The sequence below is a fragment of the Aulostomus chinensis genome, chromosome 7 (genome assembly GCF_037954235.1).
Source record: "Aulostomus chinensis isolate RoL2024-O1b breed Wild chromosome 7, RoL_Achi_v1.0, whole genome shotgun sequence".
In the NCBI taxonomy this organism is placed as follows: domain Eukaryota; kingdom Metazoa; phylum Chordata; class Actinopteri; order Syngnathiformes; family Aulostomidae; genus Aulostomus; species Aulostomus chinensis.
Window position 1 is genome coordinate 25,959,874 of NC_141326.1, and position 23,032 is coordinate 25,982,905.

Here is a 23,032-nt window from a genome sequence, read left to right on the forward strand (position 1 = left end):
ACTAAACAACAGAGGGTTTAACCAAGACCACGGTTGTGCCAACCCCAGGGAACTCTTTCCATATTTCCTTCTGGTGAGTCATTCAATGCCTGAGTGAATCGGGGCAAAACAAGGACTGTGGGGCATAAACTAACTCTCTGGGTCTCATCAAACATTTTTCGTTTTTCTTGGCTGAATTCCTGTTAGCAGTCCTAGAGCAAATTTCCCCTCATTTGTTAAAAATGGCCTGGACTTTAAGCAATAGACTGACAATTGAGGCTCTGTGTCCATTTTGACGTTACCACACACATAAAAGGCACAGATAACCGAAGAACAAGTGGGTTATATCATTCTATAATTTAGGGAATGTCCCACTGACTCCTGATCAACTTCATAATAAACTGTGCCAGGAAATAATATAAAAATGGACTTTGCAGAAGGACTCAGGCTCTTTACTTGTGACAAAAGACCTCACAAGTGAAATCCAACAAGTAAAAGTCTTGCATTAAATATACAAGTACTAACAGAAAAATGTGGTTGAATTGGTTTGCTCTGTCTGACTGATATATGACACTAAGATATTATTAGATGATTGAGAACTAAACGTTAGTGTGAAGCAGCATGGTGCACTTGATACATTAATAATGGTTAGTTGATGCTTTGCTCTATGAGTGCTGAATGAGCATTACTTAAGCATAATTAACCATTAAGTAATACTTTGTGATATCTTTTGTAAAGTGGAGAACATGTATCTTGTATGTATGCCCTTACTCCACCCCAACCTCCTCCAGTTTTTCCATCCATCTTTGCTGTAACTTGTAACGTTACCATCAACACAATTAGTAAAAGATTATTGGACACGTTCATTAACCGTCAACTAAGGCTTAACAAAGCATTATCTAACCTTTATTAATGCACCCTTGTGGCTAAATGTGTCCACATGCCACTTTTTGCAAAAAGTTAGAAGCCACATAAGTAAAAATACTACAAATTGTTCTTTTATTGATAGTAATTGAGTAAATGTACTTTATTCCACCAGTGTGGGAACTGGGAGGTGAACAGGGTGTGCATCTTCACCGGTAACATTTGACAGCGACTCAGAGATCATTGATGCTTAATGAGAGAGTCGTGTAAAAACTTGCCTGGTTTCTCATGGCGGAGGCTGAACTGGAACTGTAGATACCAGATTGACTGACCTATTTTGTTGTTGTTGTTGTTGTTGCAGTAGCGTGAGATGACGCCATTTTATTTTACCACTGGACAGTAAGCTAATGCTAGTTTTTAGTTAGCCCTTACAACATGAAAACGATGCAAGCGCTTGAGATATCATGTCATTATCTGACAACAACAAAAAAAATGTTCAAGATGTTGAAACTCGGGGTTGAAGGCTTGCATTTGAACTTAAGGTTTGTTTGTTTTTTAGGTTTGTGCAGCTTAAATCACGATTTATTATGCTGAGAAAAGGCAGCTGCAGTTTGAAGACAGAAAACTCTAAAAGTGTTTTCCACTTTCATCTGGTCAGTTGTGATTATTAAGAGCACTCCTTCACCTCGTACGCGTCTCATGGCCCCCATACATTAGCTGATGCTTCCTAAGAACAAAAGCTTCATGGGAATAAATCATTATGATCTGTAGATCATTTCGCAATCATCACACTGAGGCAGAAACACCCAACTGCAACAATGAGCAGGAACCTGAAGAGACCAGATTTGCTCCCATTTCACGGCACCGCTTTGATCTAGGCAGTAATATCTGAAAGAACATTAAAACAAATCGATCTGATCTGGAAAATAATTTCCTACTGCTGCATGAATGTCACTGCAATTCATAATATTACGCTAATCATTGCTGAAAGCAACATCCAGTCGAGCAGAACACAGTGTGCAGACTCGACAATACGCCTGAATTGTCTGCAAAGTGCCAGTTTCATGCTTGATGGGAGTTGTTTTTTTCCACCAGGAAGATCAGACAATCACAGGAAGGTTTGTCGAACGTCCATATTCTTCTCTGTAATTGACAGCTCTACCTGGCTTTAACTACTCAGCCCTTGTGCAGCCAACTATTCCCATCATATGGACCAAAGTTATTCTTCCATGTTCAAGCCACTTTCTTCCTTAAAGGATTCCAGAAGTGGAATAAACCCCAAAACAGCCATTTTATGTCCCCAGCTCTACCACAGAAATGTACAATTCCTTGTTTTATTGTACTAAAATCACATGTGAAACCACAAACATGCTCAGCTGTGGAGCTGAGATGTCTGGTGTGAGGGGGCCCTCTGCAGGGAAGCTGCTGCTGCTGCTGCTGCTGCTGCTGCTCCCCCCAGTGGCCGACTGCCTGTATAACATGTCTAAAGTCAGCGAAATGCTCTGGGTCGGGGGCTCATGAGAATACTCTCTCTCTAAATAACAGAAAATACACAACTGTTCCAAAGAGTGTGCAATTGTTCAGGAAATATCAATGAACCGATATGATAACAAATAATGTTCACACCTCATGCATACATCTATTTTTTTTCTCTTGAAATTTCAAAAAAATGTATTTTTTTTCCTGAGGCACATGACCAATAATTTCCCTTTGTACTGTATGTGTATTTATCTAAATGTAAATCTGATATTTAACAGTAAGACAGAATTTAACACCACCCCTAGTGGCTATCATATGAACTGGTGATCCCGATTGTGAGGGTGGACACATTGAGTTCCTGACACTGGATTTTCAAGCTTTTTGTGAGAACAGAGAGAGGAAGACTAATGCTCAACACTTGTTGTGTCCAACAAGGTCATGTGATCACTGGCAATGGTTCACCAGTAGGCAGGATAACTCCAAAAGTTGTGGGAGGATTTTGATTAAATTTGGTTGGATGATAGAACCTATTTAGAGGAACAATCAAATAGTGGATCACGGTTCCGTAAAGTCCACATCAGCACCATCCTCACCCCCCAACTTCCCCGGAGGCAACAGGCTAGGAGCCAACCTGTTGGATTCTAAAAAGCCAGTCACAAATTTGGCTACTAGCTGTTCCTGCTGGGGATGATGATCCTGCCATGAACCCTTCAAATTAGTGGCTCTTGGTTCTGGATCTACAATGCGTTTGCGCAACCTAGGAACCGGGTTAGGTGCACAATATTTGGCCGATGAAAGAACTGGCATTAGATCTGGCACCAGTTCAGGAGGATGTTCACTGGCCTCATTAATTCTCCGCCTCACTGAGGACCCACCCAGTTATAGTAAAATCCACACAACAATTTAACAAAACTTGAAACCTTTATTTCAATGATTTCATCTTTTTTTTTTTTTACAAAAACAATGGCGAACAGTTAAGTGCACCTTGGAATGCTCGATGGTAGGTGGACCCAGATTGTTGTCATGATTGCTCAATTCTGATGCTTTTCCGGTGTGTGAAGACGGCAACCACCAAAAGCCCTGCTCTCCAGGACCAAAGGGCTTGTAGTGTAACAAAGTTGCCCGCACCATTTCCCCCAACATCCCCCCCAGTCCTGTTCCCTGTTCTTGCCAAGCAGCGCTCTACTCCTTGGCCACTGCAAATGGTTTCTCCACCTCTATTTTGCCGCAGTCGTGGATGACGACATCTTTGAGGGGCTTATCACGGCCATCTGTCTTTGTGTTCTCCACCTTCCTCACCACATCCTGGACAACAGAAACACACTGTTGGAACTCTTCTGGGATTTTAAAAACTATTTGATAAATTCAGTCACAAATATCCTTTTTAACATCTTCGGTGGTGAGCCAACTGACATTGTTGGGTATTTCCTTCTGTAACGTGGCATTTCATCTTTTATGAACTACAGAAAAGGCAGCCAGATGTATGATCATTTATGAAATCTGCCTTTCTGAGTTTTTAGAAATGCAGCATTTTTCCATGTCAGTCCACGACCCATTGAGCAAGTTTTTCCAAACTGGTTGGCTCATGAGAGAATCAACACCAGATCACGTCGTGAAAGCTTTGATTTACAGCCTTCAGCGTACCGCCACCGAGGCTCGGAAGTCAGAAATTCTGTTTTGTTTTGTTTTTTTAAAGAAAAAAAACTGTTCAATCTATTATCAAAATTAGATTGTGACGCCGTCATAACCTAATTCCTTAGATGCTGCGGCTCTCGGTCAAGCACACGCAGTGACGAGTACGTTGTCAAACTGCCCGCAGTTTCAGAAAGGTGGCAGAGCTGAGAACCTAACGAGAGCACAGGGCCACACCTTTGGAACTCGCGCCCCCGTTTGAGGCTTTTCATCCGAGCTGGTGAGACAACAGCTGGATTCGTGAGCCACATCTGTTCCGAGGGGCTGTTCTATCCAGTTGAGATGCAGTAATAAGCAAAAGGAATCTAACATTTTGATAAACAGTTCAGTCATTTCAGAGTGACGCTTTCTGGATCAGTCTAGAATTTAAAACAGTACATGAGTGGTTGCTGCTCTGACTTTAATCCTCCGGTGACTCACCATTCCCTCCAGAACTTTTCCAAAGACCACGTGCTTGCTGTCCAGCCACGGAGTCTGAACAGTGGTGATGAAGAACTGTGAGCCGTTGGTGTCTTTGCCAGCGTTCGCCATGCTGAGCCAGCCAGGGCCGTAGTGCTTCAGCTTGAAGTTCTCGTCGGGGAAGCGGTCTCCATAGATGCTCTTGCCTTCATTTAGAGAAAAAAAAAAAGGTCTCATTTGCACCATCTCAACCCTAAATAGACCACTTCTTATTTTCATCTGCAATAAAAAGGAAAAAGTGAGTCTTGCCAAGAAATGTGAAACTGACAGACGAGACTTGGAAATTATCCGTCCGAGCCGAACTACACTGGGCGAGTCAGTTCTTGCGGGGACGAGCTACACATATGTAGGTGCCAGCAGCCATCTTACCTCCGGTGCCGTCTCCTTTGGTGAAGTCTCCACCCTGGATCATGAACTGCTTGATGACTCTGTGGAACTTGCTTCCCTTGTAACCAAATCCTTTCTGTATAAACAAGAGTTAACAAATCCTCATAAACAACACTTGACAAATCTGAAACCAGAGCTTTTAAAAATGTTGACCACATGAATAAAAAATGACTTATTGCAGCTTTGGGACAGAAGGAAAAAAGTACGAGCCTTGTTTACAGTTTACTGCCATTTCACAAGCATCTTTTGGACAAGACGTTTGTACTGCGACACACAATCGTGTTCCTTTGGGGAAGATCTAGATGTTGCGCTGAATGTGTGCCACATGTCAAGTGGGAGGGGAATCTTGCCAGGGATGCAGTGGGAAGATTCCCCCCCCCCCTTTAATTCTTCAGAATATAAAAACCATAAAAAGAATTGCAGACCTGTTTTTAAGTCTTTCAGCATATCCATCTTTTACTTTCACTTTATTTGCAGATTGTAACGAGGCCCAAAAATCAGCGTGTTCCCGATTGTCAAGACGGTCGAGATGGGAGCAGTTTAAGTCACAGGTTACAAAAACGGACAAAACCAAAAAAAAAAAAGCAGAGTTCTCACCTCGCCTGTTGCTAAAGCAACGAAGTTGTCAACCGTTTTGGGGACAGTCTTCCCGAACACCCCGATGACGATCCTTCCAACATCTTCATCTCCGATTCTAATGTCAAAGAACACCTATAAAAAGACAGAAGTCCTCCGTTTAAATTAGGAACGATGTGTCGTCCAGCATCTAACATACAAGTCATTTCATATCTGGGCATCTATAACAATAAAGCATATTTTCTGTAGATGGATGGCGATCCGTCAAAACGTTCTGGCAAGACCAAAAATATTTCTGTCAAGTGATTTGTGGCACTTTTTCCTTCCTTCCCCTGAAAACTGAAACTAAAAACGGCCACAAGCAAACACAGAACATGCTGTTTAAAAGCCCTTCGTCTTCGTGCCGTCGCATCGCCATTTGTTATCTATTTTCTGCCAAATTCAAGTCCACCACAAGCTGCTGTCACATCAAATCATGACAAAAACAATAATTTAGTGATCCTACATGAACAAAGACACGTTTGCCCTCACAAAAACAGCAGAAACACTGATAGGAAGAGCACTTTTTCATCATTACTTAAACATCTTGTTATTCAGCCGTGTATGTATATCTTTACACATACACACAAATGTATAAATAGATCATATATAATGAAACAAAAGATGTTATAACAACATCATATTATCTAGATTAGCATATTGTTCAGCTTTGAATCAACCCATCCTTACCACCAAGCTAGCAGTTGGGGAGCTGCCTTGCTCAAAGGGTTGTCAGAGGCTGATGTTGAGTGAGGGGAAACATTGCTTTATTGCCCCCGACCAGATTTTTTCTGCCAGTTGCAGAAGCATCAGATTACTTCTCTAACCTCGAGGTCACGCTGCCCCGCAATCTCCTGTGATGAAGCACAAAGTCTTTCATGTTTTCAGGCAGAAGCTGAAGCCTGACATAAATGAACATACAGCAAGAAGACATTCCAACCACACTTTTCATTACGCCTCTCCACAGCTGAACATCTTGAACTTATGTACAGCTGCTGCCCAGCTGCTGCCTGCAGCCATTACTGTGAGATACCTTCTTTTCTGGCTGCCAAAAAAAAACAAAACCCTGACAGAAACTTGCATCTTGAGACAGATTCATCCACGATCCTTCCCAGATGCGCGTCTCAGAGGCAGTTTTCATCATCTCTTCATCCAACTCTTGCCAATAGAGACGCACAGATCCACATTTGTTCCGTTTATTGCGACAAATTATTCTAAAAATGTATTCCATGAATTCACTGAAACTCTACGGATGATGAAATTGTCTAACGTTACATTGCATCAGCCTCGCGATCCAGCACGGGCCAGGTTGTATGGAATGTGGAATTGCGCCATCATTCCCAAGCCTCTGATTTGTGAAGGAAGTCAGCTGATCTGTGTTCGTATGGCATCCGACTTCGATACTCCCGGGCCGGTGTCCATCACTACTTGCCACTGCTGATCAATTTCCACACTGAATTCAAATCATTCAACGTTTTCGTTCCTTTCCATCTTCATTAACAAAATTCTCTTACAATAACCACATTCAATATGTTACGATATCAATTAATCCAAACACTTTTTTTTTTTGGCAAATGAAACAGAACGATCCCAAAACCACAAGTCAGTCGCTGGATGATGTCACTGGCCAGCTGTTGACCAGGTCCCAGCTCCCTCCCAGTTGGCGCAGACGTGGACAGACCTGCTGCACAGCAGCATGGCATAACGTCCGCGCAGCTCCCTGAGCAGCAGCCAAGTAGGTTACCGTGATTCAGACTACCGTTCCCGAAGCTGGGAGGGTATTCACAATGCGGTACGGTTGGAAAGCGGCAGCTGAGGCCGACATGATGGTCAACAAGCACTGCGACTTTGCCAACTCTGATTAGTTGGTGGGGGAATTAAAAAAAAAAAAAAAATCACGGCCAAGGTTTATAGATATAATTTATTCTCCAGAGGCAGATTACGTTATATCAACATTAAATAATTATGTCAGCTGATGCCACGCTGAGCGATGAGCTAACCAGCAAATCTCTCCAGAATCCATCCAGCCAGCTACCGTTGAAGTTAGCATGCTAACGCTGCAGATAATCCCACCCAGATGCTAGCATCAAAACCCCCGCTAGCTCGAGTGTGACGTGGCTTTAAAAAACATCTGAAGCTAGCGGCTAGCATGGCATGCTTTGCAACCCGGAATGTCTGCAATATCCTCCGTGACCATTTGACAGCTAGCTAGCGATCTACCTCACCTTCGCCGTTACTTTGGGGCCTTTTTTCTTCTCGTCGGCAGATGAGCCATTGGGGAAGGCGAGGAAAATCACGGATCCCACAATGACCGTGGCTGCAACGAGGAACTTCATCCTTCTCTCGCAAAGTCTAACCATCAACGAAAACACGAATAGCCCGGAGCGGCCTTGAGTCCTGCTAGCTTTATATCAGCCGGGGAAAGGACTGCGATATCCGGGGAGGAGACTGAGGTTGAGGCCGCTCCAGGCTGCACAGCCCAGCATCCACGACACCGCCGCAGCGAGCAGACGCACAGGGCTCTGATTGGTTAACATCAGCCAATCAGATGCAGACGCGTAATTACAGCCTTGGTAGATTTCCAGTCCTGTATGTGATTATGTAGATGCCGATGAAATAATAAAATGTACAAACGCGTAAAATCCATCAGGCTCGTAAGTGATATTGAAGATCGATTTACAAAAAAAACAACACTCATATGATATGCCTGCCACAAGAATAGAATCCTCAAATGAATCACCTTTATCTTGATGAACAATTCTCTCAAATAAAAAAAAGGAAATTCATCAGGACATATGGGGCATGTAAGGTTGGGTTAAGATGAGTATTCGTGATTTGGCTGCCACAGCAACATTTCAAAAGATCCTGCAAACAAGATCTTGAGTCACGGTGTCGACTCAAACTGGCGAGTGTCCCTAAAACACGTTTAGGGAGGTAATTTTAACACATCCAAGTCCAGGACTGTTGATTTGACAGATCGGGACAATTGGAAACTTCAGCTTGGTTTTTGGCAGAATCTGAATTTTAGATTTTTGTCCTTTTTATTCTAGCTAATAATCCCAAATTAGAATAAGCACATTGAGGTTGTTTGCCTTTTCAGAGTCCATCTGTCACAGCGACTGAGACCTTTGACCACATAAATGTCTCAATTCATCCTTGAGCTCTGGAGAAAACTGCTTAATATAAAGACATTGAGATATTCCATTCATAAGAATGGGGTGGTGGAGTAAATATATAGAATTTTGCAGTCGAATACTTCTTCAACATATAGGAGGAAATAAAATGCAGTTTAAAAAGAGGTGTGTCCTATATTTCCAGCCCAGCGCTAATGGTTGTGATTTGGAGCCACTAGGTCACATGACATGGAAGCTATTCAAAAAAGAAAATGCGGAGTTTTGAAGCACACCAGGAAGCAATGGATTTGCACTCCAGTATTCATATAAAATAGAAGAAGCATTAGGTACACGTTTTAATGACAAACTACGAGTAAATGAAACTTGCTAACAGTTATTGGTGTTAAAAACATAAGACACAAACTGAAATGAGGAAAGTTGAATAGATTGTACTTGCTAAAAATGGGGTGTTTAGGTTACATTCACCTTTGCAGGTCCACTGCTGCCACTTTCTACTAGTGCAAAAGAATCACATCTGCTTCACAAAAGTCCATGTTGCGTTTGCATTAAGACTCCAATATTATTGCATGCCTTCAGTGGCCATCTGAGGTATACAAACACATTGTTTACACAGTTACATAGTGAACATTTTAACATGATGCATTCATGTAAGATGTATTCAACGCAAGATAAAAATAATTTTTAAAAAAATCCATAGAAACGCATAATTTACCTTTCTGCTAATACTTGCCCAGATTTTCCAGCGAGTCCTGTTATTTTAATCACATTTAATAAAGGGAGAGGAATAACTGCAGAACGAGCAGGTTGTTCAAACACAACAGGAAACAAATACAGTGACCCTGATCTTCAACACATTTTGAAGTTCGTTTTTCACAAAACTACTTTTGTTGCTTACAGAACATTTAGGATGTGGCATCTGAGCGCTACAGCATTGAGAAGAAACCTCTTCAAAGCCATACTTGTGTTTATATTAATACATGTACATTTCATTATGTGACAGACGGTTTTTACTGTTAACTGATTATTTAAACCCGATAGTAACTGTTGTTTGTGCCATGGAACAATCTCCCAACTGGAAACACCTTTTTCATGGAATTGTTTCAGAAAAGAGGAAAGACTTTGTTATGGTTGAAAAAGTCAAGTATATGGAGCAGACATCCGCACATAAATAAGTCCCGACACTCAGAAAAGGTGACCTGTTGAAACAATGAATTTTCTCCTGACTATTTTACATGATTACACAAAAAGTTGAAGAGAAACACGAACACCACTTAGCTTCTACAACTTAGAAGACATCCATCTTTAGCTTCCAGTCAAATGTAAATATCTTTAAGTGTATATATCTTTAATTTATGTGATGCCTAAATTTGTTTAGCTCTGAAATATAAATTATTTAGTTTTTTTCTTTAAAAAAAAAAAAAAAAAAGCTATTTTCTCAAGGCACACTGTACTAAAGATATGTAGGCTAAAGTAAATTAGATGAGCCAGTGAAACTCTAGTGGAGATGGAGTTGAGCTGCGCCCAGTGCATAGTATCAGACCGCCTCACAGCCCCGTCAGATTCAGCCCTCCCTCAGTTTCCGTGTCTGCTGGGGATTCAAGGGGCACAACAGGTGGAGGACTGAAACAAACTAGGAAGTGTCATCAGGCAGGAATTAGTCGCCATCGATCACATTCTTGCCTCTTAAAGAGGTGAGCTTTGGGAAGGAAGACAGAACCCGGCTCAGGTCCAGAAGATTCCAACCCAACAACCACAACTGCAGGTAAAACTTCATGAGGTCTTTTCAGCACATACCACCAACAGTACTGTCAGATTGACGGAACCTCAGAAGGGCTGCTGGGTCTTTAACTCTGAGTAAACTAGTCCCTCTGCTGAGATGGCATCCCCGAGCCCGACTGTCCGAAGTGGCTGCTTGCAGACCAGCACTGGTGTCAGGTGGAAGGTGACATTTCCTCTGCGCCACACAGTGACTGGCTCCGCTGGGTCAAGGGACAACTTCTCTTGTGGCTCAGAGTGTGAGCTGTCAAACTCCAGTGGTGCTTTCAGCTCCACTTTGCTAACGTCCACAGACTGCAGGCCGCAGGCCTGACTGCTGGCCACTCGAGCTCCAGCCGTCACTGCCGCCACCTGGTTTCCCCAGTATCCATCCACTGTGGCAAGGATGTGGTAGGCCAGCGTGTGGAAGTGGATGCGAGTGAGGTCGGCTTCTGATGAGGGGTCGCTGCGACCGTGCTGCTCCAGAATCCAGAGGAGGATGTCAGTGACCCGACCCACTTCTGGGATTCCTTTCCAGGAGGTCAAATCTGCATGAGGCCCATCGCCGGCCTGAGAGAGGAACAGCAGCTCCTGTTCGTTCAGACCGATAGAGCTGACAATGGGCAGAACCTGCTAACAGGAACAAGCAAAGAACTGTAATTAAATACAAAGAACTCAGCTGGGATCAGTGAAATTTGAGCACACTGTTCTCTTCTCACTGAAGGATGCTGCCAAAATCACTTCATGAAACTGAATCTCAAAACATTTTTCCACATTTACCTCCTGAACGATGCTGTTCATGTAGTCTTTGTCGGTCATGCTCGCCAGTTCCAGGTGAATGGGAATGTCTCTACGGATGTCAGATATGGCTGCAACGGCCTGTGAAGAGGAAACACTTAACAATTTCATTCTACAAAATTGTTTTCTTGACCTTGTTGATTATGTTCAGGTTACAATTTCATTCTACAAAATTGTTTTCTTGACCTTGTTGATTATGTTCAGGTTACAATTTCATTCTACAAAATTGTTTTCTTGACCTTGTTGATTATGTTCAGGTTACAATTTCATTCTACAAAATTGTTTTCTTGACCTTGTTGATTATGTTCAGGTTACAATTTCATTCTACAAAATTGTTTTCTTGACCTTGTTGATTATGTTCAGGTTGGTTGTAAAGTGTCCTAGTTTGCTCAGAATGGAAGCTAAACTAAATGCAGAAAGAATGGTATTTTTGCACTTTAGTTTTTTAACAATGATGCAACCACAACACCTTGCAACCATTTCAGAACTTCATTTGTTTCCACTCAGACTATGTGTAGACTATAAATACTGCAATTGTAGAAACACAAACATCAGCCAGCTGCGTTCAGCCACTACAAAGGGCCTCCATCTGTAGGTGGGTATATAGATTTACATCTAAAATCTACACCTCATTGCCACACTATTGAGTATTTTTCTGGTCATATCTATGCAATCCTGAAAGAAATACATTAAAATCCAGCCTGGAGAGCACAATTAGTTGAGTTTGCTATTAGATGGTCAGGGGATGTGTATCAGGGATTTGTTGTAGGTGGGCTAATACATGCAAGAACAAGTACTCAAGTCAATTGAACCTCTTTGAGCCGATCCTCCCACAGCTCCCTTCCTTGACCTTCCATCATGTGGAGCCCGGACAGGACGACTAAATCAGGCTGGAACTCCTCCAGACTGGCCACGAATGTCTCCAGTGAGCTCATCTCCCCATTGGACACATCGTGAGAGAAGATGAAGCGGTTAGCTTGAGGCGCCTGAGTCGAACCCCACTGTTCACCTAGAAACAGAACAGAAGCTTGAACTGGGTGGGACCCAGCGCTGTGACGGAGCTGATAGGACATTTTAGATGCACGTCTTCACCTGCTTTGTACTCCAGGATGAGGTGATATTCATCCGTCTCCTGGAGAGACTCTGGGGGGACAACTATCTGCTCATCCAGCATCTCGTGAAGTTTAGGACCAACTGGCCCACATAACAAAACCTGTGAAAAAAAAACCCAAAACCTCTTCACCCTAAACCAATCTGGTATATTTGTAACACGAAACTGCTCTACTGTACAAATATTTAAGATGATGGAAATATATCTGAGGCCCCCTCGCGACCATTAACGAACAAGCGGTATAGGAAATGGATGGAAGGATACTCAGTGTTTCTAATGGGAGAGGAAATACGTTTCTACTGCGAAATTCCTTGGAAACAATCGCTGGGGCTCACAAAACTCAAAATGGCCGACAGTGAGGAGGTCAAGTACATAAGTAAGTACGAGTAAATAAATGCTACTGTACCATCACATCAGGGTAGGTTGCAAGTTTCTGGCCAATGAGGGCAGCGTTACCTCCCACATACAGCTGGAAGAGGGAGAGTCAGTTTTATTGAAGGGGAACATCAAGCAAAAAGACGCTACAAACAACAAATCAGAGGAGTATGGTGGTCTCGCCTTTGCACTGGGGTACTCTGCTGCTGCACGCGCAATCCTCTGAAAGACCTCCTTGTCGCTGAAGAAGCGCTCAGCTGCTGCTCCACGCTCCATGTAATGGATGAAGGCTTCCCTCAAGTCCTCTTTGGAGCGCAACACTTCATGATCCAGGCCGCTGCCTGGGTCAACAGCCAGGGCCTGCAGCAGCCCCACTCCTGAGACCACCACGTCAACGCAGGCGTTCACCCTTACAAAAAGATGGAGAAACGATGAATACAAGTTGACTGTTTGTTAGAACGGCAGAAGATATCCCGCTTTTAGCTTAATAACGAGCGTGAATTCCCAAAGTGAGGAATGTTGACAGAAATGAAGACTAGAATGAGTCTGTTCAGGTGTCAGATTAGTTATTTCTGGAAGAGTTCTTTAAAACTTAGTCTGTAGGAAGAAGTACTATTCGATGCAATTTTGATGAATAACAACATGGAACTAGAAATGCTGCATCGCCGTTGTATATATCACATATCACGCCGACGTATATGTCACAGTGACCTTGACCGATGACCATCAACATATTTCAAATCATCCTCCTGTTCCGATAGACTTTTGAAGCAAAAATTGAAAAGAGAGTCCTCAAGGCATTCAACGTTAATGAGAACGGGATTGACAGACAGACACACGGACAACTTAAAACCCAAACCCCAGCCCGAGTGTCACCAGTGTGGAGGCATAACAAGAAGGTGGTGGGGAGTCCTGTGAGTCAAGCTAATCCTCATGGGCCACCTTTCTAAAACGCTCAGCCGCCCTTTTTGGCATTCTAAGGCTACAAGTGTGGCATAAACTGTTATACTGTATGTTGTTCGGGGCGCCGCCATGTTGAAAGACACATCTGAACTGAATCATATCACATCCCTTCTGACTAAAGCCTCGCAACAGATGCAGCGATAAATATCAATTTCAGACGACAGTTCTGGGACCAGTGAAAGACGTAAATCTATCTTGTAAAGTATGTAATTTATATCCCAGCCAAACATGGCGACTCACCCGACTGCCACTTTGCTCCACTGCCGTGTCGGCAAAGTGATCAGAGTTTCCCAGGCGGCTGAGATGACCTGCTCAAGGCTGTTGGGACTCTGAGATGATGACTGGAGGTCAGGCAGGGTGATATACTGAAGGATCTGCTCTGGCAGCTCTGGACTGCCATGATAGAAATATCCAACAGCTAATGCCAGCAGGGCTGCTACTGAAGCCTTCCTCCACATGATGCTCCCACACACTCCTGCAAAACAAGAAATCATTCAGCGCTCGCTTTCATATCCAAAACTGATGAATTCCTGATGGTTATCGTGCTGAAATTAAGTGGCTGCATACTGACGAGCTGCACCTGAGATGCAGAATACTGCTAAGCTTAAGAATGAGTTACTGGATCAACTTTGTAATTGGTGTTCTAACACCATGCTGAGTCTCACACCTGACCTAACCTCTGTATTCAGGGGAAGTGTAAAGAGTTTCTGTAAAGCTTTTTGCCCCAGGCAAGTTATAAGGGAAGCCAGGAAGAGAGATGCCACTGCTGGATTAAAAACAAAAAAACAAAAACCTGACAAATGTCTAAATGGTCTTTATTAGTAGTCTCTTTGATTACAAGTCAGAGCTGGCCTCCTTCAGGAAGACAAGTTTCTACAATAATCTTGCTTCATCTACGCATCCTGGTAGAATAAAGTGTGCACAGGATTATCATCAGAAGTTGCACAAATTGAAGTCATCAGTCTCAAATGCTAAACTGCACATTTACACCTGATGATGGTGCAGGTTCAACCGTCTGGAGCTCTGCTTTGTAAACCCATGTTACCTGAGTTTATCCACAACAAATATTACACAATTTGATGGGCCCTCCCCTTGAAACTGCCACCTCAATACTAATTTGCATACTTTATAGCTCAGCATTCGGCAGACCGCAGCGTTAAGTTGTTGCTAGTGTTAGCTGACTTAGCTAGCACCCGGTCTCTCTGACTACAGTTTATCAAAGCTAATCTGACAGTTGCGATTAGCTTCGGCTCGTCAGACAAGCCGGCACGGATCAACTGGCACTCTCATTTACAGGCACATTAGCGGCCAGATTTATCGCTGCACCTTTAAAAACACACTTTAACAACAGCGTTTTACGTTCAAATCGAGGCAGTCAAACCTTAACAGGCGGCGCGTGCCGATACTGTGCGGGGTTCAAATATGAGAATCGGGAAAAAAAGATCCGGTTTCCAGTGGAATCATGTAAATCTCATTAAGTTTCCTGAATTCCACCGGTGAGGGACGTGACTGTGGAGTCGGTAGAAGTCATTGAGCGAGCAATGATCGGGGAAGAGAGCCTCTCTCACACCGCCAGCACAGCAGCAGCGGCGGCAGCTTCCGTCTACCGCCCTGCGCATGCTCAGTCGTGGGCACATGTATAGCATACAGAGGGACAAGTAATCACTTATTAAACCTATAATTTGTAATTAAACCGGGTTATAAAGTAACAAGAGGCAGTTAACAGCATTACTTGCAGATCTGCGAGGCTTCGTGTACTTTAGACGGAGCGTAGCCTGACTGTCCCCTCTGAACTACCTTTATAACTGCTAGTCACCTCGGAAAATGAAGGTGATGTGATGGGAGTATTCCTGTTGTAACATGGTTGTAAAACAGCATAAAAAACGCATTTTATTCAATTATTACTATTTCACTGGAAGTACTAGTATTGTGATTAATAATTTTAGTACTAGGGCCAAATTATATATGTAGGAAAAATTTTTTTTTATATTAATTGACATCAGATAAAGCAATAAATAGAGGTAACAGACCTTTTCGTGCAATATTAGCATCCTACTTCTCTGAAAAGTTCAAACGAATCATTTCCTGTGTTCCAAACTGGAGGGATTGCCGCGGGGGTGGGGTTTGTGTGTCGTGGCTGTCAAAAGACAGCCAATCTATCTTAAAACTCTTTGTAGGCTCCTGTATTTTCGTACGTATTAAACGAGATTAGTCTGGTTCTTAAACAGGATTATATAAACAAAGAGAGATCTGGCTACCCCAGAATGACCCCTTGCACGATTAATGTTCAGCACACTGCAAGTTGTTATTGATGCTACATGCTATATTACATTTTTAAGTCTTTTTCAATATCCTAATTCTTATATCTATTCAATATGATATGATATTATATATCATTGCCTGTATGATGTTTATATGTTTATGTTGTTAATCCTTGACAAAAAAAAAAAAACCTAGATAGAGAAAATGATCATGGAGGGACTCATGAACCACACGACTGGTTTTACCAGTAGTGGATCATTTTTAGATAAGACCTTTTTTTTCAAAAGACATTTAACTTTCTTGTTTATTTTTTATATTTTGGTCACTATTCAGTGTTAAACTTGCTCCGAACCTTCAGGAAGTGCTTGATTCTCCTCACTTTAAGGTATTCAAGGCTGCGTTGCGTCACAAACATCTTAACTGCTACAACTCTTCCTCCCCCACTTGAAGTGAACCCAACAGGCAAAACCCATTGAGACCAAAGTGAACCACAACTAAACGACCTAATTAGTTTCATCCCCTTTCTTCAGCTCTTGTCTCTCCTTCAGGCAAAAATGTGTGAGTGTTCATCCAGAAGTGCTTGTTGCAGCGTGCCAACTATGTAGTGTAGCTCCAGGCAGAGGTGTGTTGCTACGGCTGAACAGAAGGAACTTGCACAACCAAGAGTTTTGCTGGCTTGCAAATTGTCAAAAAGAAATCATGGACATTTGCATTAAATTCAGTGTGACGTGGTTTTACTGAGTGCTGCTCACTGAGTCCAGCTGGTGCAGAACACTGCAGATGAAACGTTAACAGGCAGGAAGAAATATGAGCATATTTCAACTGAGCTGGCCCACTTACACTGGCTGCCTGTTTTGTTCTATATTGACTCAAATGGCTTGGCTCCAAGATACATAAAAGATTTATTGTCTCTCTCTGTAGACACACATTCTTTAAGATCAGCCATTTCAGGGCTGCTGGCAGTTTTCAGATGCTGACTTCTGACCAAAGGTGACCCACCATTTGTCATTTGGGCCCCCAAACTTAGGAAAAAGCTCATTTAAATGTTATTTTTATTTATGAATTCTTGAATATGTGGGTTGATTTTATTTTTATTTTTTTTTTAAATCTTGGGGACCGTTTTACCCCCCTAAGTTCATGCTCCATTTGGTGGCTTTTATTTGCATTCTGTTTTGTACCTTTAACTTTCTAACCTCAATTAAAAATGCTATGTTCAAAATGTGCTATATTATTAAAACTTCACAATAGTGTTGACACTTAATACATAACTACACAACTTACGAAGTAGTGGGTACGATTTTGAACCATGATATTTACCTACAGTCCATTTTCCATTTTGACAAAGCCAACACACACGTCCAACATTTGCTTGAGACTGTAAAAAGGTGTGTTTTTACAACCTGCCTGGTTGATTAATGAATGCAGATCAAAGATGGTACGACTGTATCACTGGAACTGTTCTGAGATCAGACAAGAGGCGAGAAAAAGTCTTTGTACCAATTTGTCCAAAATGTTTCCTGTCTTTTGCTTCAAAGCCACATTTACGTTTCTGCATCTTAAATTTACAACAAACAGAATGAGTCATTACTGATTCTTTATTACAATTTGAACATGAACAAACTGATAGAAAGCATACACCCACACACAGTAACTTCAATATCACACGAGGATATTTGGCATTTGGCACAAGAGCTGCAGTGTTGAACCATGACAGTGAGGTTGTGTAAGATTTGTGGCTTAAATGAAGAGTTTCCCCATCATTTTGATGGCACACAGAATAGTTAATAAGGACAATAGTTCCATGTCTTCAAACATCTGTCCCTGCATTTTGAGCTGACCAGACACAAAACTTCCACTAGCCTGTGGTGCTACCTTCAGGTACCAGACAGCAGCGCTGAATTCTCGGTCCATTGCAGAATCTTAAGTCTTGCTGAGTATATTTCTAAATATATTATTTCCATAAATAACAAATGAATGGAGGTTATTGGAGAGATTGTCTTGTCTTTGGCGTAACAGCGGGTGTAACAGTACCATATCTTTATGGAGGAAGCCAGGTGGAGAAAAACAGGACCTCTACATGCTGCTAGGCACTTCCTAGTGTAACGGCGGAGTCCCTCGTCTCAAAATCCATTGTTTCATTCCCTGATATATTAGTGTGGTATTCTCCCAATTGTCAAATTAACAAGTCTGAATGTGACAGAAGACTATATTCCTCGGTAGAGGGCGCTGCTGCTCAGTACAACTTCATAAGGCCAAGTGAGGATGTCAGAAACTCCAGTAATTCTCAAGTTTAAATAACTCAAACAAAAACATAAAAGTTATACATTAAAAATAACTGCATAATCTCCCTTGTTTTTACATAGTTTTCAACACTGCCACGCAACCTATTAATTTAAAAATCAAACTGACCTACATTGTGACTAGGATGTATAAAAAGATATTTGTCGATCGTCATTACTACATCTTGATAAAAACTACTCATCTTTACTAAAACTCGTCTTCATGCCTATAAAAACAGTTTAGCACTTCTGAAAACAGATGTGAGATTTCTTTGTGACGTTTCACAGTAACAGGTGGAGTATCACAACAGAAAAAGACTGTGACACAGGTTTCAGTCTCACTGGGGACGAACAGACAAAGGCATCCATGGTTTTCGAGGACACGTTGGACAAAGGAAGTCTCCAGGAGACCGTCAGGTTACAGGCGGATGTTTTTCATTACGATCTCTTCGCACAAGTGTTCTATGATTTCAGGTGGATTTGAAAACTGTTCAGCTCTCAATAGAAGCGCTGGCGTCGGTGAGAATGGGGGCAGTGAAGCTGACTCTAACGTCCCGGGGGTAAAAACCCTGGAGAACCCCGTCCACAACAACATCTGGGAGACCTGCAACAAACGGCTCAGGCTAGATTTACATTGTGAGGATAAAATACAGCACTCAAGATCCTTAGGTTTCCTAGAACAGAACTACATTCTTTCAAACTGATGATTGGTGTTTTATGTTTGGCATTTTAAGTGTTTACTGATTTTAATTTTCACATTTGGTTATGGTTGAAATTGTAGATCCAGAAATGTTTAATGTGAACATTTTTATTTTATGGACATTAGCTCTCGTGAAAATGTGACTCCACTTCAATAAATACACGTTTCTCAGTGAACAAATTGTTCAGAATACAGATCTAAAAAAAATAGAAACATCTTTCCTTGGGCCGTTTCTTGTTTCCTACCTGATGTGCAGTCAGGAAGATACGGATCCAGGAAAAATCCCAGCACCCGCTGATATGGTAACTGGAAACTGAGGAAAAATTGATGTTAACATTATTCCCTTAAAGTAAAAGGTAATTAGCTGATTAACTACATGAACAACACATTTATTCACTGTTTCAGCTCACCAGATGCATCATTTATAATGATTAATGTGAATTTTCTGGTATGTTTGGTTGTGCTTGAAGCTGCAGTGCTGGAATGAACATATCAACCCTCCCAGGACAACAGAGAGCCCAAATTAAGGGCTCCTTCATCTTATACTGATTAAACTACTGTGCAAACAAAACATTCCAAAAAACTCAGATGTAGGAAATGTTACCCGAGACAAACTAAAACAGCAATGGCAGTTATTCGGTTGAATCTGTCCTAAACAAAATGACCAATGATCTCGAATTTGAGCAGCCGAATAATAAGGGGTTCACGTTTACCTTCTGAACAGAAGATAAACAACAAAGAACTGCTTTAAGCTATTAAGCTATTAAGCTACTAAGCAACACGCGCTGTAATTCAAAAATATGAGTTAATATTTTACCTGTAATCCTGACTGTCCAGCTCATCCAGAGATCTGAAATCAGAGCACATAACTGTCAAAGATCCTGGAAAAACATGAAATCACATGAAGTCAATGAATGAAGGAATGAAAATTTCCCAGTTTTGGGACTCATAAAAGATAATCTTATTTTAAGCTTAAACGTTTGGGAACGCCTGCCATACAGAAAGCCCATCAAGTATTGTACAATTCAGTTCAGTACAACAGAGACAAAAACACATGCATCTAATATAGACTGAATTTAACTTTAAAAGCATTAAACCCTTTAAAAGAAATAGGGGATTAGATGCTTGTGCTCCCCTCTACTGTGAAAGATGTTTCTCTCTGTTATGTTGCAGCACTGCTCCCAATCCAAAAATAGAAGAGCTAATTATAGCAACAACTTCAAGGACTCTGGGAGAAGTATTGACTGTAGGGGGGTTTACTCCATGCTGCTGATCTTGTTCCCTGTATGAAAATGTTTAACATGGAGGAAATCCAAAAGTTCCTGCGGCACATCTTCATTTTGATAGATGATCTCCTGGTGGGCAGAAGATAAATCAAATGACTGCTTACTGTGTCATTCAGAGTGAATGAATGTGAGAATCAGTAGCATAACACAAATCATATCTGCTACATCTATAAAACTCTTGTGCATCTGACTGAAGCAAAACTACTAATGATACACTTTGTAGGCAGCTTTAACACAGAGTTTTTGTGGACTCCTATATCAATTATAACTATCAGCTAAACAGTACCCACGAAAACAAGCATCAGGTTGAGAAATGAGGGCTGAATCGATACATTACCTGGATGTAGTCTTCAAGCTCCTGCCTCCTCTGCTCTGTGGGTTTGGTCCTCAGGTGGGGATTCCTTTTACTTGGGAAATCCGGAGTCTGGATGATCTTCCTGAGCTGGAAAGTATCAAAATAAACCTTCAAACCAACTGTAGTGAATCTGCTACAGAAAACAACATATAAAGAGAGGTTGTTTTTTTTTTACTCCAATTGAACTATTGTGATAAAGCAGGGATGTGTTGCACCTACATACCTTTCTATGAAGAGCTTGGAACTCACTGGTTCGTCTGAGCACATAATGTTTCCTTCCATTAAACAAGACCTCCACTCTGAAAAGCTGGCAAAAGGAAGAAAAATGTATTTCCTAAATATATTATAACAAGTTTGATGATGCCACGGGAATCAGCAGTTTAATGAAAGAGACACAGTATGGCATATTTTCAACAAATCTGGAACACATGAATATTGATTGCAAACTCGCAACAGCCAATCAGAGTGGGCCGAACAAATGATGCATTAGCTTGTAGCACTAGCTAGCACTAGCCGTTTTTGGGACCGTAAAATCTTATCTCATTTTCAGCCCAAAGAACAAAACGTGATAGACACGGTGGTTGGTTCCATCTTCTTAGCCTTGAACTCTTCCGATAACTTTGTTTATTTTTATTGCAAAAGGGCAACGCGAGAGCGTAAACAGTTAAAGACGACAATCCGCCTCCATGTTTGTTTATACCTCGAGTTCGCGTTAGGTCCCGCGAGATTGTTTGAGATCAAGACCCCCGGACTCGCTGCTCTGTATACTATACAGAATAAACAACAAGTGCTTGGTGTTAATCTTTGATTAATGTCTGAGGGTGGTCCGTCATGACTGGACCATCTGGTGTGTGCGTCTATAGACTTAATTAATATACGTGAAAGCTGTTAAATCTGGGGACTCAGTTGACGGAGAAGCACATGGTTTCTTTCTTTATTTAAAAAATTAAAATAGGCTACCCAGATAAACCCTTATAAAAGTAAAAGTCTCCTCGAAAAATTCTAAACGTATTTGACATCAAGTAGACCTCTAGTCGGCGCTCAAAAGTAAAGTACACATTCTACATGATATGTTTGTATTCCAGTGCCAAGGCGCTCAGTCCTTGAAGCACTGATATCTAAAGGTCATATCAACGGCCTGTGTTCCAGTTGGTGGACTTCATATTTGAAAGTACATCTTCATCTGGTTCACCATCTTCTCCACGAAAAATCTCTCTCTTCAAAGTAACTAGAAACTGGTGAGTTTAGATAAATATAAGTGGATTAAAAAGCATGATATTTCCTTTGAAATGTGGTGGAGAAAAGGCAGTACCTTAAAATATAAACGCTAAAGTTAAGAACATATAGCTTGACATTTTAATTAAGGACTGACGCCTAAATACAACTATACATGAGGGGGGAAAAAAACCTAAGTGACTTTCCACCATACTCACACATTTTCTCACAAAGTATAGACTTTGAAAATCACCTAGAGTTCAACCTTGGCGTAAAAGCAGTTCAGGAGCGTTTATGAAGTAAAACTACTCCATTTAATTACTATTTTTTCCGCCTCGGCAACTTTAATTTGTTCGTTTTGCAGTATTCTCCAGTGAAACATTCTACACCCCTGAAAAAAACAAAAATCAGACAACCATGAATCTCTCACTCTCTCTTGCTGCACGTTACTGCCAGCTCACCTGACGTCGCAGCTCACCTGTACGTCCAAACAAGACAAGCTTATCACGAGCGAATATCCGCGATTGTGAATGACTGACAAGTCTTTACAAGCAAGCCGACAATCAAAAGTAGTAAAACGACTTGATAACCAGATAGTTCTTACAAAACTAGTGCCAGTCCTCACCTTTTTGGACTTTCCCGAGTCATCCACTTCCCTCTCCATCGATGGAATCGACACTTCAATCATTAGGGAATCTTCAGCCACCAGCATTGGATCGAATATCCAGAATGTTTTAAACTGTCTGATGTGAAAGTAACAAGTTTGCACGACGTTTTCAGCGTCCAGGAACTGAAAACAGCTCTCTCGGCGTCAGTGCGCCTGCTGTTGCTGTCTCGGCGGGCTGTGCTCCACCTACCCACTAATTGGACAAACCCAACAGCCAGGCGCCTCCGCAGCCATTAAAGGTGCAGTCTAACATGCCGGGGGGTTACTATGTCACACAAAGTCTGTAGAGACAGCTACATGCCAGCATAGACACGCAACAGAATCTTTTTATAGCATTAACACAGTCCCTGTTTCTGCCTGATGACACTGCAAGCAACAGGTATTTTTATTTTGGGATTTAAGCCGCAGCTCCACTCATTCTTAGTTACAGACATGCCACAGATGTCCACATATAAGCAACAAAACTACACAAATAATCTGAGAACTAAAATAATCAGGACATTGACAACCATCATATGATCATGACAAGGATACATTGTATCGTTGAAACAGATTTTTTTATTGCAGTTAAAAAAAAAAAATACTGCGTTGCTTTCATTTCTCGAGTAGATTAACAGAAGTGCAACAACACGTCATATTTTGTCGGTCAACCAACTC

General features: G+C 41.7%; 3 protein-coding genes across 5 annotated transcripts; all 3 read right to left on the reverse strand.

Moving 5' to 3' along the window:
• Positions 1–219: 219 nt before the first annotated feature.
• Positions 220–7,920, reverse strand: ppib (peptidylprolyl isomerase B (cyclophilin B)). Its single transcript, XM_086209571.1, has 5 exons — positions 7,701–7,920; positions 5,458–5,571; positions 4,843–4,936; positions 4,435–4,619; positions 220–3,627 (listed from the first exon to the last, which is right to left on the reverse strand). Exons 1-5 carry the CDS (start codon positions 7,833–7,835, stop codon positions 3,505–3,507), a joined length of 651 nt encoding a protein of 216 aa, XP_086065697.1. The 5' UTR covers positions 7,836–7,920; the 3' UTR covers positions 220–3,504.
• Positions 7,921–8,915: 995 nt separating this feature from the next.
• On the reverse strand, positions 8,916–15,700 carry adpgk (ADP-dependent glucokinase). Of its 3 annotated transcripts, none has more exons than XM_086207891.1 (8): positions 15,642–15,700; positions 13,852–14,086; positions 12,832–13,057; positions 12,680–12,742; positions 12,255–12,375; positions 11,975–12,171; positions 11,145–11,243; positions 8,916–10,997 (listed from the first exon to the last, which is right to left on the reverse strand). In XM_086207891.1, the coding sequence occupies exons 2-8, from the start codon at positions 14,067–14,069 to the stop codon at positions 10,434–10,436; spliced, it is 1,488 nt and encodes a 495-aa protein (XP_086064017.1). In that variant the 5' UTR covers positions 14,070–14,086; positions 15,642–15,700; the 3' UTR covers positions 8,916–10,433. The 3 variants fall into 3 exon arrangements, with proteins under 3 accessions (XP_086064017.1, XP_086064018.1, XP_086064016.1); XM_086207892.1 differs by lacking the exon at positions 15,642–15,700 and adding an exon at positions 14,993–15,217 and having other exon boundaries at positions 8,916–10,994; XM_086207890.1 differs by lacking the exon at positions 15,642–15,700 and adding an exon at positions 14,993–15,217.
• Positions 15,701–17,456: 1,756 nt separating this feature from the next.
• Positions 17,457–22,594, reverse strand: snx22 (sorting nexin 22). The gene is made up of 7 exons (XM_086207893.1): positions 22,334–22,594; positions 20,717–20,800; positions 20,476–20,580; positions 20,113–20,207; positions 19,670–19,702; positions 19,098–19,165; positions 17,457–18,756 (listed from the first exon to the last, which is right to left on the reverse strand). Exons 1-7 carry the CDS (start codon positions 22,418–22,420, stop codon positions 18,644–18,646), a joined length of 585 nt encoding a protein of 194 aa, XP_086064019.1. The 5' UTR covers positions 22,421–22,594; the 3' UTR covers positions 17,457–18,643.
• Positions 22,595–23,032: the final 438 nt, after the last annotated feature.